Source organism: Vanessa atalanta, chromosome 13, assembly GCF_905147765.1.
Source record: "Vanessa atalanta chromosome 13, ilVanAtal1.2, whole genome shotgun sequence".
In the NCBI taxonomy this organism is placed as follows: Eukaryota; Metazoa; Arthropoda; class Insecta; order Lepidoptera; family Nymphalidae; genus Vanessa; species Vanessa atalanta.
Genome location: NC_061883.1, coordinates 11608344 through 11629138, shown reverse-complemented (window position 1 = coordinate 11629138; position 20795 = coordinate 11608344). Strand labels below are relative to the sequence as shown.

The 20795-nt window shown below is 31.0% G+C and overlaps 1 protein-coding gene across 4 annotated transcripts in view; it reads right to left on the bottom strand.

The window, feature by feature from the left end:
* Positions 1-2298: 2298 nt before the first annotated feature.
* Positions 2299-20795, bottom strand: part of LOC125068017 (6-phosphofructo-2-kinase/fructose-2,6-bisphosphatase) — a 33472-nt gene continuing 14975 nt past the window's right edge. Inside the window, exons 1-10 of one of the 4 annotated variants that reach the window (XM_047676966.1) lie at positions 10459-10632; positions 9296-9421; positions 8826-8986; positions 8400-8534; positions 6219-6479; positions 5752-5970; positions 5215-5449; positions 4886-5013; positions 3981-4010; positions 2299-2993 (exon numbers count right to left, since the gene is read on the bottom strand). In XM_047676966.1, coding sequence (XP_047532922.1) covers positions 2904-2993; positions 3981-4010; positions 4886-5013; positions 5215-5449; positions 5752-5970; positions 6219-6479; positions 8400-8534; positions 8826-8986; positions 9296-9421; positions 10459-10522 — 1449 coding nt within the window. In that variant the 5' untranslated portion in view covers positions 10523-10632 and the 3' untranslated portion in view covers positions 2299-2903. Of the gene's footprint in view, positions 2994-3980; positions 4011-4885; positions 5014-5214; positions 5450-5751; positions 5971-6218; positions 6480-8399; positions 8535-8825; positions 8987-9295; positions 9422-10458; positions 10633-20795 lie in introns of those variants that run through there. The other 3 variants (XM_047676963.1, XM_047676965.1, XM_047676964.1) reach the window with 3 other exon arrangements.

Genomic DNA, 20795 nt, shown 5'->3' with positions numbered 1-20795 from the left:
TATATTTTAGACTTTAAATCCTTGGATGCCAAATAATTTAAATAATTATAATTTTGTACAATCTGATCGCAAAACGAATTCATCGATGAAACGTCGATCGATACTGTACGTCCTCTAGGTACGTAGCACAAGATTGATGATTTAATTATATTGGTTATTCCAAACTCAGGCTTGACGACGAGAAATGACCTAATGGTATGTTGCTGCAGTAATGGTTTTCTTCAAATCGAACTCATTTCACCATTATAAGTAATAAAATATAATTAGAACATATATTACCCATATAAATTAGCATTCAAAAGTCAAAAGTCAAAAATCTTTATTCAATATAGAAGTGTTTGCACTTGCTTATTGATTGTCAAAAATCTACCACCGGTTCGGAATTTAGCACCTCGGACCTGAGAAGAACCGGCGAAAGAAACTCAGCGGGATATATTTTTTTTATTTTTTTTAACCATTTTCCATGTAGGTACAATGATAAGTATATTTTAGTTGTTTGAAACAGCCTGGAGGCGATCATTTCATTCCCAAGGTGTGCAGTCAACTAAAAATTCATTAGTGTTGTAATATCCTTTAGCACACAAACGCTCTTTAACGACTCTTTTGAATTTTATAATTGAATAATTTTGAACGTTTGCCCCACAAAAGCCCATTGCCCCAAAAAAGAGTTACTAACCCTGTGTAATCGGGTACTTGGAGTAACAAGTTTATTCTTGTTCCTAGTGTTAATAGAATGTACGTCACAATTTCTGGGAAAATCATTTATGTTTTTGCGTACATACATAACATTATCAAAAACAAATTGAGAAGCGACAGTCATTATTTTAATTTCTTTAAATTTACCTCTTAACGAATCTTTTGGGACCAGGTTATAAATTGCACGAATAGCCCTCTTCTGCAGTACAAAAATAGTATTAATGTCAGCTGCATTACCCCAGAGTAGGATGCCATACGACATTATACTATGGAAATAACTGAAGTACACAAGGCGTGCCGTATCCACATCAGTTTTTATAGTTGTTTATAGTGATACATAATTATTTATTAAAAATATGAAGATATATGGGAAGCAGATTCACTAGATAGCATGAAACGATGAGCAGAGGTATCACTTCTTAAACTACCGATGCGCTGATGCGATCTAGAATGTTTTTATCTTTTGTGATTGTTATTCTTGACTCAATTTACTAAGCCAAAAACATAGAAATACAGAGTATTGATTTTAGGCGGTAGAACGAATTGATGGGTGGGTGGCACCTACCCAAACGGACCTGTACAAAGCCTACCACGTTGAAATTGAATATTTATTTAAATTTTCTGTTTGTATATTACCTTTTTACGAAGAAGGTTGATGTATTACTAATTAAAAGCTTTCTACGGAACCGATTTCCTAAGTTACGATTCAATTTATGTTATTGTTTCAACTCATAGCCGTGATGGTTACGAGATGTGTATCAAAGCGGAGGACTCTAAATTCAAATCCGGGCAAGTTCAACTGAAATTTGATGTGGTTAGTTTGTGTTTATGATTGATTCGGGATGAAGGAAAACATCTTAATAAACCTTTATGTGTCGGCTGAGATTCGAGTAAACCACGAGTAAGCTGTAACCTTCTCCTTGAAAAGGAGAGTAGTAATGAATATTCTAAATACTTAACTAAACATAGGTACATAAGGGTGAAACATTGGCATGTATGTATATGACTTTACGACGTTCTTGTTACGTTGACGATTTAAAATTTCCTACCGAATCTTCTTGCAGTAAGATCTTTTTTATAATATAACAACAGGTAAAATTATAGACATCCGGTACCGTCGGAGGGAGGTAGTAGGAAAATGCCGTCTTCAAACACAAAAACGCACCATGAAAGTATTTGGATTGATCTTAATTAGGTTTCCTGTTCATAGAATGAGAAATAAGATACGTTTAAGTACTTTTGAATATAGTGTCGGATTGAGAAATACTATTAAATTTTTAAGCAATCTGATTTTTAGTGTCAATATGAAAGTTTGCTATAAAATAAGGATTTAATAAAAACCACACACCCGCTTAACATACTTATATTTAAATATTAAATTAACATTTAAAATTATAAATTTACATATAGCCATTTTTGTAAAAATCCTCTATAATGTAATAGTTTATAATTAATTTATAATAATATGAACTAGTGATTAGGTAGAAACGAGGGAGATTACAAAAATATAAGCGCAGAGTTACACGTTAAACATAAATACATAATTAAATTATATATTTACATATAAATTTACAAAAGTATACACAAATTATATAGACAGTACTACGAAACATTATATTACATTATTGGTCTTGAAGTTATAATAATAAATATTAAAAATAATCACATTCCAAAAGTACCTAAAACTCAATATAGTCAGTTATCTTTGGTAGGAAAATAAACATAAAAACTCGCGGTATTTGATACCTAATTTGGTGATTTAAATAAATTATATAAAAAAAAATCTATCAATTGAATGAATTTAACAATGTAGAAAACATAGACAACAATTATTTATTTATTACGTTGATAGTATAAAAAACACGACGATTTTCATCTAATATTGGCCGGACTTTATTTTAAATTCATCTTAGTACATAAGATAATACGTATTGTCCTTTTGACATGAACTGTGTAACTCCGCGCATTTTCAGATACGAGTGACGAAATGATAATGAAATTTAATTTCATTTTTTTTTATATTTTATAATGCGGTTATAAAATGAAAGATTAGTCTAAAATCACTTATCAGTCTCAAATTCGACTCACAGACCATACGCCATATTTTACCACAGTTTTATTTTATCTGTACGCATTTCACAATTGGTCAAACTTCTTTTACTATAAGCTTCTATATTGTTTATGGTGTTGAGCTAGAGTAGCTTGTGTTAATTATTATAATTTTCTTTGTTTTCTCCATTGGTGTCCCCATTGAGTATGGGTGGGACTGGCGGCTTAATAGGCGGAGCTGGTATCACCTGTTAATAAAATATGAAGTCTGATATATTGTAATTATTATGAAACAATTATTTTCAAATAGACATAAATTTGAAAATGTTAAACAAAAACACACAAACACGATGTGCATTAAATAGCAGTCCTTAATGTAACAAAAATAACTTAACTTATTTTAAATACACTTGCACACACACAAAAATATATGTATAATATACAAATATAATTGAATGTTGACTAGTTTTCAATGGAGTATACTTTTTCATCCACCAACCCATATGCATAAGAGTAGCATGGCGGGGTAAGTAGACCTTGTTCTTGTGGAAATGAGAGGAGGCCTTAACCCAGCAGTGATACTTTAATACTTTATCTATTTTTTTTAAATAAGTTGATAATTGTCTATTATATTTAGAATTATAAGTCTATTATAAATAGAAAGACCATAAATACAACAAAACATACGAGTGTAAAATAACTGTATAAAAAATTAATAAAGAAAAAAACATTAAATTTTTATATCCTTGTACCCAAAACCCATTAAAAAAAACCATCACCCTGAAAAAAAATTAACAACTTAACTTAGAGTTAGAGAATAAAATCCAATCTTCATTTAAAAAAAAATACAATTCATGCTATGATAAAATTTCTATGCTATCGAATTTATTGACCATACTTGTTGACATGTTGCTTAATTAATAATAAAAAAAATATTTTACGTATGATGTTTATTCATATTAACAGATACTATGAAGCACCTATTATCCTTAAATAGAGGAAATTGAAATGGGTTCATTTAGATTAGACGAATGTCATTGGTTACTCTTAGTTTCTCAATTCGTTTTTTCCTTAATGTATATTTTTAATTAAATCGTGTGTTTACATATTAAAATATATTTGTTGTTTCTTAGTCAAAATTTGAGGATAAAAAAAAACAATTTATTCGATATTTAAAATTTTCGTTGTATCTGTAAGCAACATGACAACAAGAGGTCACATTATGGTTTGCGTACGTCTGAGCCAGATGAGTCGTCACCTTCCTCCTGTCAGAAATAATTACGGGTTTATAAAATATTTCAATATGTTTAAATCATAAAATAGTATAATTTAGAAAAAAAATAAATTAATAAGCTGTCAAATTAATAAAAAAAAATTGTAAGTATAATTTCCGAGATAGTGGATCAGTAAATAATAATATTGTAATTGAAATCTAGTTTGTTGCAATTTGTTTTTAATTACCCTTAAACAATTACCTCTTCATTTCACTGTTTCATATAATCGTTAGTTGCTCAGTTTAATTCGTTTTATATTATTCGGTACAATAAGGAGGTTAATGTAGCAAAGAGCTTACAGCAAGTGAGAAATTTGGATGACAGAAAGTTATAATAATTATCTGTGCTAAATAGTAGCAGGTGCTTTTATGTTACTGTTAATAAAAAAAAGTAATATTATATTAGTCGTAGAAAATAACTATCTAATTTGATAGACTATGCTCATTTTTTTGTGAGCATAGTTGATTTGCTTAACATTATAAGGCAGAACTGGAAACCAAGGATAAAATATAAAAAAACGACTCTCATTGTTACATATAAACTTGCATTGGTCAAAGATCTGGTAATTAATAACTGTTTATTTATCGCACAATGCTTAATTAATTCAGTAATTCGTGTCAAATCTGTGATTTCAACATGGATGTTACATTGTCATGTAATTGGTTACTCTTACACCATATACATAACCATTTTCCTCCTCAAACTTGACAAACTTCTTTCGATAAATAATGTATCATCGGAAACGTTAATATTAACTCTAAGAAATAAAGTGTAGTATATCTGTTATTAAAAATAGGGTTGCTCATAAGTTTATAATTATAGGAGGATTATATATAGTTGGTATTTAGAGCTTTGGGGGGACTCACAGAAGGCTTGGGGCGGTGCGTGTCCACGGCTTCCACGGACAGCTTGATGTGTTCCTCGCGACAGCCGTACGCGACCGGTGTCAGCTTGATCACAGTGTGCAGCGGCACGTGCAGGTACGGCAGCTCCTCTGTACACACAGAACATGCAATGAGTTCCAAGCGAAGCTAACATTTACAGATATAATTATATAAAATAATATAAATTCAGGTAAGAGGCGTGTGTGTCAACACTTTTTAAGTCAGTTCTTACACATTCTGAGGACTGGCATAGTTTAATATCGATTTTCCCTTCCTTCGTAAAATGTTGAATAGCTGTACAGTTAACATACCGGCGGATTTGTCAAGGAAATACGCGAGCAGGCAGCGCATGACAGCCTGGTGTGAGACCACCAGCACGTTGCCCTGCCGCTCCAGCTCCATGATGACTGGTTCCAGCCTCGCCACCAGATCCTCGTAGCTCTCCCCGCGAGGGTAACGGTACGCGAATTTATTCGCGTCCCGCGCGTTGAAATCGGACGGGTATTTACTTTGGATCTCAGCGTAGGTCATCTCTTCACAGATGCCCTGAAAACAAAAGGAAATTTGTTAGAAAACAAATAAGTCTGTTAAATAATTAGTGGTTTGGCCGAGTAGTAGCCTATCTAGGTAGACACCATTCACTCATTACTCACTCTACGAACGAACACCAATACTATTAGTATTATAAGTTTTGTAATGTTTGCACGGCATATGATTGGTATGTAAGCCAACTTGCTCATAATATATTCATCATATATGGGTATATTCAATGTAATGCTCGTTTCGATTGGGCTATTTTCGCACTCGCACATGTCCACACATACACGCACGCACACAGAGACACTCACGGCGTCGATCTCGTTGAGCGCCTTCCAGCGCTCCTGCGGCGCGCGCACGTCCTTGACGGTCTGAATGGCGCGCCGCATCCACGACGTCCACACGCGCAGGCCGGGGATGCTCTGCTGCTCGATGTATCCGGCCAGCGCGCTGGCGTACTGCTTGCCGCGCGCCGACAGCTCGCTGTCGCCGCCGATGCGCCCCACCAGGTTGTGCAGGCTCTCGCCGTGCTGCGGGTAAGATACGTTCGCTTTATTTTTATAATATTTATTTGTATATTTTGTCTAATATTATGCACATACAAAAGTATTTGTAAATTTTTACAATTAATATTTCATGTTACACTAATTTAAAATTTATAGTAACAAAGCCATAAAGTAAGCATTTGTTATTTGTTTTCTATAAAGTAAATAAGTATTTAATGTTATTTACAATCATAAAGTTCTGCAATAATATCAGACAGAAGAAATCTACTCACCCTAGTCAAATAAATAGTTCTAGGTACAATATGTATGTTCATGAGATAGTATACAATCCTACTCTGTATGTGTCCTTCGTGTTTATGTACAACGACTTTTTCCCCTGTATCATATATCTTCATAAAGCTGCAGTCAGACTCGAGTGTTTCGTCCAATGGTTCATACTTTTCCTTATAATGTTCTATTCTTAGAAGGAAATCATCTAAAACATTATCTGTATCCTGTATATTCGTGTAGTCTGGGCTGCTCACTTTTACCTCCTGTGAAAGAAGATCAACATTACATTATACAATATTAACATTTATTCACAACTAAAGTTTTCTTATAGTGATTATTATAATTTTTTTTTTATAATATATTACTTAAAACATACTAAATAATTTTGAAAATAGTTATTATTTCCTTCATATAAGTTCATAATATTATTGTTTCATATAACATATGTTTTAATCTATTTTAATGTATTTCTTATAAAACCCAAATGTAATGTATACAATGCATAACATACTTCGCAAAAGTTCATCAACATATTAAGTCATAAACAATTCTTATATGAAAGAGTTGATTATTAATAAGTTTTATTTTTGACACTAGATTAATAGAGAATTTTCCAACAAAATAGAATCGGTCCAGCAGCTAAGTCTTGTAAATGTACCAAAGAGGTTTGTCACTTCCGTTTTTATAATTTTTTTAACCATATTTAACATGAAACATCTTTAAATGTAAGTAAACATAATTATTATTTGATCCCATATTGACAGAGTTTAAGGGGGTCATTATGCCATAATTTCTCCAAATTTAACTTTACTAAAAGTCATGTAAAAACTCTGAACTAAAGTTAAAATTCCACAGTTACATTAGAAGCAATGTTTTTAATTATTCAATACTACTAATACTCTATGTAATTGATATTGTTTGTAAATTACTGCTAATCTCATAAATATATAAATAAAAATTGATATTCACGAAATATTTTATTTTGTACTGGTGGCAGAAAAAGTTCTTTAAAACCGATATAATATGTAAACAGTCGATCTCAATGGCAGGAGAAAAAATAAATAAGCAATTTTGACCTTGAATTAACGTGATATCATTAGACAAGATCTAAATAATTTGTGATATCGGTGAAAAAATGAGAACTTTTGTTGGAGTTATAATATTATGTGAACTTTCGTAGTAATGTGGATGAAGGCTGTGTGTAACGCCGTAGGTTCATCTAGATGAATTATACCTAGGTATAAATAAAGATCTGTTTGTAGTATATATATTATATGTAGCATTACATAATAGAACTATTAGCAAGTCATATGAAATATGTAAATTAAAGGTTTGTTTATCTGTACTTATCCTGCCATTGGTACTAATTAAATAAACTTGAATAACCATTAATTATGACATATTTGCTTGGTTTCAATGTGATAATTTATTTTTTCTTCGGAAAATATAAAAATGCTTGTATAGAGATTGCGTCATGTTACACATAAAACTCTAATGAAATGTTTAAACTAGGTTAGTACAATACCGTTTCAATATCATCCACTTGAAGTCTTCTTGGCAGCTTTAAAGTTTTCGAGGAGAAAATTAATTTATGACCAATTAGGACTATAATAGACACGATAGTCTAATTGAAGACTATGTTGTTGCAACGACTCATAGTTTTTGCTTCATAATATTCATTATTCAAATCTTTAAGTTCTGTCAAGGGCATTGTGATCGTAGAATAGAATCAGTAAGGGACTCAATTGTTACTAATTAAAGTATTATTCACTAATTTTTGAAATACTATTAATATTTGATGTAAATCAGAGTACTCGACAAACTTTTTGGCAATTGTTTTATAAAGGCTATATTTTCTTGTCTATGGGAATCTGTTATCTATATGACATGGGAAAATTAAGATAAGATCTCATCCATAAGTTGTTATATTTCCGTATTAATGTTAAATAATGGATTCCTATATTCATCTTATCTTATCTTGAGTTGAATCTTAGGAGTTATTGAAACAGAAAAAAACTGGAGGCAATATAATGGACGTTGATCTTAATAGTCTAGCTAGTCTCAAATACATATCTTGTTTTACATTTGATAATTCTTAATTTTTAATTTTTCTTTTTATCATTGAAAAACTCAAACTATATTTAAACTTAAACTATACTCATACAACAATTCTGTATACTCACCATAATATTTTGTTCAATGATCCTTGGATCGTCGCAGATGGACTCTACTAAAAATAACTTAAAGCCCATCTTGTGAACGACGATGTCGCGGATCATACGCCGTCGTTCCATCGTCGAGTTGGTCGCATCAAACACCTGAAACATAAGAAATATTTGATTGCTTTATATACATTTTAAAAAGTAAGAATCTTGTTCATTGGGTGCTTGTTGAATTAAGTTGTAACAGTTCTTAAGCCAATGAGTGTTTAGAGGTATTTCTATTCCATCAACTCTCTACTAAAATCAAAAGTAGACATTGAGGCATTTAAAGTTTGGTGTGAGTCCCGTGTTCACATATTTAAAAATGTATGCATATGTGTCTATTTAAGTTTATGTAACTTTCTTATCTAGTGTATATTTCTGTGTGTGTATGAATTTGATACTTACGGCCACCTCTCCGCCCTTGACGAGCCACTCGCAGACGTCGTGCAGCGCGTCGAGCGCACACTGCTGCCGTATCGCCATCGCCTCCTTGTTGTCTGCGCGGAAAAACTCATGGCTGGTGTAGGCGGTGGTCGCGTGGCGTCTATACTCGCCGAGATTAAAAACTAGAACAGAAATTGTTTTTGAATAGAGATTATTTGAGGAGTTAATTCGATTTTGTATACTAAAATCTTAGTAATATAATGTATACTTATACTACAAATTTTTATTTACCTCTGATAGATTATCCTAACTAATATTATAAATAGAAAAGTAAGTTTGTTTGTTACGATTTCATGTGAAATTTTGCTTACACATATCAGGGATACGTAAAAGGATAGATTTTCTATCCCCCTCTTCCATGCAAGTGGAACCGTAGGTGGAAAATACTTAGTAATACTTTGATATGTTAACAAATATCTTATAATACTTACCCCTGGTATTAATTCCTATCCAATTGAGGTAACGTGAAAGTTTCTTAGATATGTATGTCTTGCCACGAGCTGGCAGGCCGACCATCGCAATGACATGAGGAATGTTCACATAGTTGGCTCGTTCACCTGAAACATCAAAAATACATTTTTGTATATCAGCTTAAAAATAAGTACAAATTTCATGAATTGAATACATAAGGTTAGGGGATTTTTGACTCCGAGAAGCCGATTTGAATTGCCATTTCACAGGATTTCATTTCTACAGATTTGAATTGTAGATTTAACTGACTGACAAGAAGCACAGTTACATTTTTTTGTTATATCTAAATTTAGTTTATCTTTGTAATAAGATTGAGGTATTCATTTTATAATATGTATGTTAATTTAATACAGTATTTCAAATTAATAGTATTATAAATATATTAACTGATTTGGTAGACTGGTTAATTTTTGTAGACGAGACTAACTTGTTTAATTTTATGCATATAATACTTATATAATTGACTGTGTAACTAGCATTCAAATACAAATATAATATTTTAATGCAAAACATACAGAATTGAATTATTTTTAATCACTATTTTTGATTTAGATAATTTTCAACAACTTCCTATTATCTATTACATATATCTTACTTAACAGGATTATGGTATCATCAGATTAAATAATGTTTATAGAAGATAAAAATAGCACCACAAACAATTATTTTAAATTAAATTTCAAGGTTAACCAGATTATGATTGATCATTACTAATTAACAACATATGTGAATTTTAACGGTAACATCATTTTTTATTTATAAATATTTGTTAAAACACTCAAATTACCAGTGACATAAAGGTTGTAAGTCACATTAAATTACATATTGACGAAATGTCAAGTAGTGTGTGCAGCAACAAGTAATCTGCACATGTGATTAATTAGTTTTATCATCGGTAAAGTTACATGAAAAGATAGCACTAATTGACGATGTTGGAAACTATTTTCTCTATAATGATCACTATCTAGTCGTCCTTGTCATTAGAGTTGATTCTTCGAAATAGTTCAATTCCGCGTTTCTAGATATACACTAATCACTGAGTTAATGGTAAATGTAAACGACCCTGGTAGCGATATAATTCATTTCGCATTCGAATTCGAAACATCAAAGAAGTTGTACCAACCATCACCGAAATATTGCTTGTTTAAATATTTCCAGCCCTCAGCACGGTTATCTTCCGTGTCCATTTCAACAGTTAAATTAATAAATTACACGTGGTTCAACTTTATTAAATCAATATCGGTTTAATTCTAAAAAACAATATATATGTGAATCACTACCGCTTTATCGGGACAGTATTTCGCGACTGGACTGGTATCTGTCAAATGTGGTTCGATCAAATCGATACTTTGACACTTGTGACGGTGACGTTTGATAATTAGAAAAATAATCGGATACTTGTATTATATTAATAAACATATTTACTTAAATAAGATAGCAGATATTTTTTAGTTTTTTTTTTTTTTTTTATAAAATATTATTCTTGTTCGCGGGTGTCATTGACGATATTATATTTTAATATTATAGCTTTAGTTTTCGACTATGTTTTTTTAAGTAACTCATGAAAGTCTAATTTATTACTTAGGTATCATCAACAAAAATAAATTTTATAAGATTTACGTTTATTAAGTAAACAAGAATGTAAGTAAAAAATGGTAGACAAACGTTTATTGTAGTACTGCGTGGCTATTAAATTATAATATTAATAAATCCGTATTGATTTTATCACATAAAATAATATCTGTAGTAGCAATCAACCGAGAACCTTGTAAGATGTAATTCAGCCTTATTAACCACAATAAAAATATAAGGCTATACTTGTATAAGTTATTTTATATATTTATATTTTACGCATGTATTTTATACATGTTGTGCTTTTTATAGCTGCATATAGCATGTGTAGGTTTTCATATAGGTATAGTAATGTATGTAGAGTACTTAACAATGACAAACAATTTTCAAACAATAGAGTACTTAACAATGAAAAAAATTAGATAAAAAATCAGCGGCATTTTAAATTAGAAAATAATTTTCCTTTTTTATTTTATTATATTATTTATTATTTTATTATTTTATTGTTTATTTTTATATATCCGCTACAATTTTGTTGCGCTGTACATTTAAAAATTTAACTTACGTGCATTGATGGTTAATTCGCTTTATTTGAAAAAAAAAAGGACTTAAGGAAAGAAAAATATAATTACGTACAACAAACATGTTAGCGTCAAATACTGACATTTAAACCGAGGTCGAAGTAAATATCGATAACCCTTTATATAGAGCGAAGTAAGCAATTACGAATGTTATCATAACATCTACCTATATATGGATATAAAATTAATCATATTACTAACACTTGGTAACTTTCTTGTTGACATTCCAAGTTGGCGTGATAGATGACATAAATAATTGAAGTTTTGTCAAAGGGTCAAATGTGCACAGTCCAATTAATGTAAACAAATCTAAAACAACAAAAACACTCATAACTTAGATTAGACTTAACATATAAAATTACTTGTGTGTAGTATTAACTTATTTAATAGTCAACAAAAGATATATCGATATTATTTGGGATATACGTATACATGTAGTCTTTTAAAGTATAAATGCGCTCGATATCCTAAAATAATGTATACTAATATTATAAATGCGAAAGTAACTCTGTCTGTATGTTGTTCTTTCACTGCCAAACCACTGAATCGAATTTGATGAAATTTGGTACGAAGTAAGCTTGAACTCCAAGGAAGGACATAGACATGTTTTTAAATTAACAATTATAAAGTAAAGTACTGAGCAGTTAATAAAAACGTCATATCCTTTTTTTTTTTAATTACGCGAAGCTTAAGACTTATTTAATATTTTTAAAGTAACAAATTATAAAGTTCAAAATTTAACCTAACTTGATGCACCTGGCATACGCGCTTTTGTTTACATATTAAATAGAATATAGACTTATAATTACAGAGAGGTTAGATGTATAACCAAGATCATGGATTTTATCTTAAAAATATTCCTTGATGGGGTCAGTGGAATGTTAATTATTATCGACTACATTGAAATAATGATTATTAATTTCTAGGTATACTGTTTCCAAAGTGAATACTTAATGAATGTCGGTTAAATACATCACTTTGGTGTGCCACCCGGTTATAGACATTTTCTACAGACTATCGTAGGAAATCCTTGGTAGCAGGACATTGGGTAGCATCCTCTCATCACACATTATACCGGTAAACATCAATAATTAGTATTGTTGTATTCTTGTGTGAAGGGTGATGAAGTGCGTCAGTGTAATTAAAGGGACAAGGAACTAAACATATTAGATCCCGATGTTTACGGCGCATTGGCGATGTAAGGAGTAGTTAATATTTCTCACAACGCCGATGTCTGTAGTGGTTGTGACCGCTTACTATCTGGTCGCCATTTCCTGTTCATCCTCTATTTTTGTCAATTTTATTTTTTACATAATATATTCCATATGAAAATAAATAGTTATGAGGTGATAATTTCATTCCCAAGGTGTGCTGTCAATCATAAACTCACTAATTGTATAATAGCCTTTCACACAAGCGTTCATTAACATTTTTTTTTTAAATTTGGCAACATAGGTATTTTGAACGCTTTCTAATTTTGGGATACCGTATACATTGTCCCACAAAAGAGTTACTGACTCTATGCTGTCGAGTAACAGGAGTAACAAGTGTTTGTTGCAAAAATAGTAGCATAAAAAAATACAATATAATATGCAAAACTGTTTAAAGGTAAGCACAGCATGCATCATTTATATACCTATATTAATTGGACGTTAACATTAATAATTAGGCACGATAAAATTTGAATTACGTAATATAATACCCGAGGAGAAAATAAAAAAACAATAAATTATTATTATTATTTGTACGATATATGCTATATTTATATAAAACTAGTTGAAACTAAGGCTGTACCCGCACGAAATTTATAGAACTTTACCTACAGCCCTATTTTAATCCATCGAGGGATAATTAATAAAAGTAGTCTATGTCCTTTCCTGGGATTCAAAGTATTTCCACACCAATTTCCATCTAAATCGGTTCAGCGGTTTAAACGTGAAGAGGTAACAGACAGAGATAATTTGGAATTTATAATATTTTTGTAGAGTACATAGTAACGATTGACTGGTCAAAAATATCTAAGCTACTAAAGGTCTTATATAAATGACAAATTATTAGAATAAATGTGATATTTATTTATTCATTTTAAATAAGTTAGGATATTTGGTAATTATTTATATGTATTATATATTTGTCGTTGATAATATTTCAACTACATAACATATGGATCGACTTTTTTATTTTATATTACATTAAGTGAGTTCACAAAGTTGATTTTAGTTTTATTTTTATAAGTTTATACTTGACGACACATGATACTCAAGGATAAGATAAAACGAGCAACGGCTTAGTTTTAAATTCAGGGGATTCCCGATATAATCAAATAAATCATATTGAACACATATCACTCAACGCTGTCATTAAGATGTAGGTTGACCAAAACCTTTATAATAAACTGAAAATTGATTAGTTTAAATATGCGAAAAGATCGAAGTTATTTTATGAAAGATGTGATTAAAATAGTTACTCAATTCATTAATTTTATAAAGCCGGGGTACAATATAACATAAATAACTCTGGCAATTCAGTTTCCCGGTTTGGCAAGGTTCCTACTGTTTATCGCATAATCTCTCCACATACAATGCATACTATCCTCGACACACCCATTCTAATATACGTTATATTTAGAGCATTTTAGTGGGCTCGTAGCCAAAGAAAGATGGAGCCCTTTTAAAATATCAAAAACAAAGCAGTTTAGATTATAAAAATTGTGTAAGAATAAAATTTTAATATGATTATCTTCTACAAAGGCAGATAGGCAGACTCACAGCACCGGGGGCACCAAAGTTCTCTACTCTGATAGACGGCTAACACATAGTAAAAAGAATACATACAAACAAATTAAAAGTGTATTTCTTGATACAAATGTATGATTTGTTCATACCTCTATATATATATATTAATATTCCAATGATTTACTCGATGTAGTCATATATTAATGTCAATTTAAAATAATAACAATTAAAAATACCGTTAATAATAATATTAACCGTTAATATATAAAATATTACCCCAAATAGGTCAACATTATACGAACTTTATGACTCACGTGAAAAGCCAGTATATTATTGTTGCCATGTGAAATATTTCTGACTTGATAGTATGTATCGAAATAAGCTTATTTGCTTGTATTTTAAATGTTGAAAAAGAGTAACTGAGTTTCTTGCCGGTTCTTATCGGTAGAATCTACATTCCGAACCGGTGGTTTGTAAAACGACGATTTAAAAGCTTTCTTGATTAAAGTACTTAGATTTTGATTTTGTTCGAATCAATTACTTTTAAACCCTCGTACTACAGTCTACATTATATCTATACTAATTATAAATGTGAAAGTAACTCTGTCTGTCTGTCTGTCGCTCTTTCACCGCTAAACCAATGAACCGAATTTGATGAAATTTGGTATGAAACAAATTTGAACTCCAAGGAAGGACAAAGGCTAATTTTTTTGCCTAGCACATGACAACCAACCCCTAAAACGCGAGCAAAGCCGCGGGGGACAACTAGTCATTATGTATATGAAAGAACAAAAAAATGTTATATTTATACCTATCGATCAAAACTACTACAGCTTTAGCAATATCGACTCTATATCAATGTCTATAAAGACTATTTCGAATGATGTATAAAGTCAAACTACGTGTTATACAAAATCGAATAACTACTGTATCTTTTTTTATTTATATGTGTATGTGTAGCAAAAGAACTTACTGTCGAGCCAAATAGGGACCGGGCATAAAATACGGCATCAAATTTATTTTTTAGTTTTAATGATGGTAAACAATGCCTATACTGTTTTCTATTACGCTTATCTTATTAAAGTTGGTTTGTTCGTTCTTTGTTATATAATGATTTATTTGATATGAACATGAACAGTCGCACACACAAACTGGAGTCTTTGTATTCTTTGTACTTTGTGTATAATTATTGTTTTGTCTTATTCACTCGAAGACATGAGATATTTATTTTCATGTCTTGGAAGCATAGTTGATAGTGATAGATATATTTATATTAATAATGAGACAAAATCAAAATAGTGTCATGATACAATCAGAATCGAGATTCCACTCCTCATGTAATATTAGTGGGTCTCAAGCGAAACCTCGCGTTAATTCAAAAGTCTTTTGATTTCATTTCATTTTAAACTGCAAGTCACTCATATATTTTTAGCGCCAAAATGATGAAAACTCTTTTAAATGAAATTTTAATATCAAATAGGCAATATAATTTAGCTCAATTAGGTAGAATTGTTTGTTTACGTTTTTCATTTTTTTCTTATACATCCATAGCGACGCTCTCCACTCTCTATTTTTCAAAAGAATTTCTTTGTTAATTCGTAACAGTTTAGTGAAATACAATATAGTAGATATTTGTGGTAAATCAATCAATATCGAGGATTTGAAAAGTATTATGTATTGAGGGAGAAATCTGCCCTTTGATATCGTAATCTATACGTCGATTCATCTTGATGTTTATTACAAACGTACATAATATCAAGAATCAACTTCTGTAATATCATAGTATCGCACATACATACGTCACTAAATACGTCATACACACCTTGTAGCTTGTCCTAGATATTAGTCATTCGCTAATAGGATTAAAAAAATAAACGATTACCGTCAGACAGAGTAAATATTAAAACAATAAACAAACAATAAATGATTGTCATTTGTTTTTTTTTTATTATTAATTTATATATGATTTTATTTGTTACTTGATCGCTTCGCTGGGCAAAAGGGAGAAGTATTGGCGGAATAAAAAAAATAATTAGTCTATAGCCACGGGCCTACGGATGTTTCCGCGTCGATACATATCATATCATACATATCTCAACTCAATAAAATCAGTACTTTGCACGTGATTGATGCACGAATAAAAACAATTATATAAATATATATTTATTTAGATTTTGTAAATAAGATGCGCGTAATGCATCTGTTCAATTATTATAATAACGAACTATTGCTACCTAACATTTAATACGGAATGACGAACGTCGTGTAAATTACTTCTGACGATAAAGTAAGGTGACAATTGTAAAGTACACGCTTTAATATATTTAATCTGTATTTTCAATAAAAGCCAGGTAAGTTGTTTACCTATTTTACCATTAGCAGTTACAATAAGAATCGTTTAGCTGTCTTAAATGGTGTACCTTAACAAAACACTAAAAATATAATTAATATCTTATTACATTAACACATCACATTAAAAGTCTGTAAATTTCCCACTGCTGGGCTAAGGCCTCCTCTCCCTTAGAGGAAAAGGTTTTGGAGCATATACCACCACGCTACTCGAATGCGGGTTGATGGATACACGTGGCAGAATTTCGTTGAAATTAGACACATGCAGGCTTCCTTACGATGTTTTCCTTCACCGCCGAGCACGAGATGAATTATAAACCCGCAATCAACGGTTAAGATGCACGCGTTATAACCAATGCGCCATCTCTGTTCAGTTTGTAAAAATATCTTATAATTTTATTAATTGTCTTATAGATAGTAGATAATTTCTTATGTCCTCCAATAAGTTTTCCTTTAGACCAGATACGGCTGTATGTGGTTATTCATTTACTAAAATATTAAACATAATTTATGAGTACAATATTAAATCTCACACAAATCCCGTAGGATTTTAATCGATGTTATATCGGGATATCTCAATACAAACAAAGTTATCTTAAAATTTATACGCGTGTTCGCCGTGGGAAAGCTGAATTGGATTAGTCCAATAGGAACATTGACAATATACTTTTTTTTATTACAATATATACCCAAGTATTTTAGGTTAAAAAGCGAGTACACAATTTTTATCAATTATTTACATAACGGCTGTCAGCAGTGACAAATGCGTACAGATTACTAATCCTGTCAAGGTTTAGAAGTAATATATATCATTATTTATTGCCGATTGGTTCTTTGCCACAATGTAATGATTTACTTGTGTTACTTATGTAAGTAGTTCAAGTTCTAGTATAGCAGAACTGGCGTGCAGCACCGTGTGTAATATTACACGAACCATTTGGAGCCACTTTTGACCTCCTCATAACTCAAAAACTATTTGACATAAATGTGTCAAATTTGGCTCATATATTGAGACTCGCGAGATACATATGTGTTCCAAATTTCATAAACGCATCTCAAATGGTTATTTAGATATTAACGTCTAAAAATCGTCATTTTTATCACTGACTGACCTATAGATCAAAACTATAACCTACTTCCAGGTGACCTAGAAAGTTGAAATTTGGCATGCAGGTAGATAATTAGGCCAATATAAAGGAAAAAATCTGAAACTGGTAATTTTTTATCATTTTATTGTAATTTTTCATTTTATTGGGTCTATAGGAACACTTATATACTTAGTTCCTGTAATAACTGTAATGTAATAAAAAAATGATGTAAGAACCAGCAATCAAAACTTATGACAGCCAGTCTTAATGTGGATAGGGTCTTCACGTGAATATATAACAAGTTGAATACCACCCTTAAGTTTTTTAAATCCAAATATTTCCGTTTTATTACTTATTAGTATAGCCGACTTTGGTATTTATTACGTTATTAACTAGCATTTAGCGCACATCAATGGTGCAAAATCTATATATATACTTTAAAAAATAATAATAATAGGTATTTCGGTACACGGCGCGCGACGTGATGCCGAAGCAGCGGGATAGAAGCGTTGCGATTAAACCTTAACGCGGACGTGTCTCAGCGAGTGGCAACCGCGCTCATAAGAATTATTTCAATGCCTTCCGATGGAAGCTGCCTAGTCTATTCGACTGCATATTTTTTGTTTGAGTATACTAGTATACAACATGAAAATAGGTTTCGTGAGACTGTAGTAGAGTATGTATATCGTAACAGGAATGTTTTATGTTTGTACTCTAGCGCTACAAACGGGGATCCTTATTGCTTGGAAGAACAGTATCGAGTGAGCATGCTGATGTCAGCAAAGGACTGGTGAATGGGTCCAATGGAAAAATAGAGAAAGTACATTGAGGACGTCGACAACAGCAATAGCGCACGTAAAATAACAATTCAATTTAAACATAATTTAAGTAAAGAGCAGGCTTACGATGGCCTCTCTAGAGTTAAAAACTTAGATGGAGTACATCTTATCAATTTAGGTCCAAGTCAAATCAAGACACAAGAGAGCTCTATTGTAGAGTACAACCGTCTGCGCAAATTATACCACCCCTACTTGGGCAAATTAAGTATAAACAGAAAACGCCTAAAAAATATCCGGACACTGAATGAGCAATTCACTCGAATATTTCAGAGGTACCTACAAGAAAAATAAGAACGTATCAATAAAAAGACAATTATACCCCGTAAACATAAGAAAATAGAATAGCTTAACAAAAACCATTTGGTATTAATTTTGTTATTAATAAGTACCTACTAATAATTTATATACAAAAAGTAGTGATATCCCATCAAAAACATAAATGTAAAAATGAGAGCCAAGTTAAATATTATAATATATACCTTGGTTGTTGTCTTCAACGACAAAAGAAGTGAGATCTAAATTTGTGCCAAGTTAAATAGTCCTTTCTGAAATTTTATTATAACTACATAAAATATCATTTCTTCTTATAACTTGGGGTAATATATTGTTGCCTATAGTCTGACTTGGCTAGTTCTCATATACAAATTATATTAAAGCCTTCGTAAGTTCTAAGCCTGTTACAAATGAATTATAAACACAAATTAAGCACGCAAATATTCAATGGTACTTGTCTGGATATGAACTTGCAATATCTGGTTAAGATTCATGTTTTCTAGTGACTGGAACATCGCAGCTCTTAATGTACGTTAATACTAACTGAGCAATACTGAGCTGTCCTCCATTCTTCTTAGATGTTCTGAGTTATAATTTGTTATTCTAAACACAAACTACAATTTGTTTTTATAAACATATAAGAACTAGCCAAGTCAGACCTTAGGCAACAATATACTACCCCAAGTTATAAGAAGAAATGATATTTTATGTAGTTATAATAAAATTTCAGAAAGGACTATTTAACTTGGCACAAATTTAGATCTCACTTCTTTTGTCGTTGAAGACAACAACCAAGGTATATATTATAATATTTAACTTGGCTCTCATTTTTACATTTATGTTTTTGATGGGATAACTGTTTACCCCATTAAGTATCATGATTTAAATTTTGAAATAAAACGTAACAAATTTAAGTGTTGAATGTCCACTATTAGCAAAAAAATAGATTAGTTTAATATATATAGGCATAAATTAGATACGGTAAGTTTAATCATTATGGTTAATATAAATAATAACCGTTTACTATTCATATTAAATGATTGATTTTCAATTAAATACTCTTGCCATAAATATGCCGTATATTTATATAAGAAAACCATAAGGAAAAAAATATAGAATAAATAGATGGATTATTTAAATATAGATAAAGTGTCGCACTACAAATGAACTTAAAAAAACGGGCTAACTTTATCATTCAATTCAATTAAATTCTTAGTTTAATGGCTTATAGTTGTGCCGACAGAGCACAGATTGTTTCACCAAAGTCACGTAGGATAACTTTATCATCTTGGTGTCCGTTACAGCTACGTTTGACACTCGTCAAATGTCATACTTCACTAGTGCGCGTGAACTTATTGGCAAACTGTTGGCTACCATTTTTTTTCATCGCGTTTTCAGCTTTGACATTCCGTCTAGAAATATAAATAATCGAAGATTTTTTTTTTTTAATAAAAATTCTTAATGAATAATAAAAGTTATAAATGAAATATTAATATATGTTATAACAACAACAATTTATGTTATGTTGTAAATTAATGTGGAACAAAAACTTAGCTTCTACTAAGATCGATGTTAAGATTGTGATGTACAATCCTCGACGTATTCGTCAGTGGCTGACATATACCAGAAATTATAATTTAATACATACGAACATAATAACAATCATTATTTTTGTTTTTTACTCTACAATTTGTCTTGGTAATTGCTTACAGCAACGTAAAAAACAACGATGAAACTGTGGACCATAAAAAAATTAATGTATATGTCGTCAATTATGAATAATTATTAACTTAGATGTTTTGTTGTATCTGTGGGGTGTGAACGCCGTGACATAATGAGTCACGTGATCGGAATCGTTTGAAGGGACAACTGTCACATTTCAAAATCAAAATCAAAAATCTTTATTCAATATAGAAGTGTTTACACTTGCTTATTGATTGTCAAAAATCTACCACCGGTTCGGAATTTAGCACCTCGGACCTGAGAAGAACCGGCGAAAGAAACTCAGCGGGATATATTATTT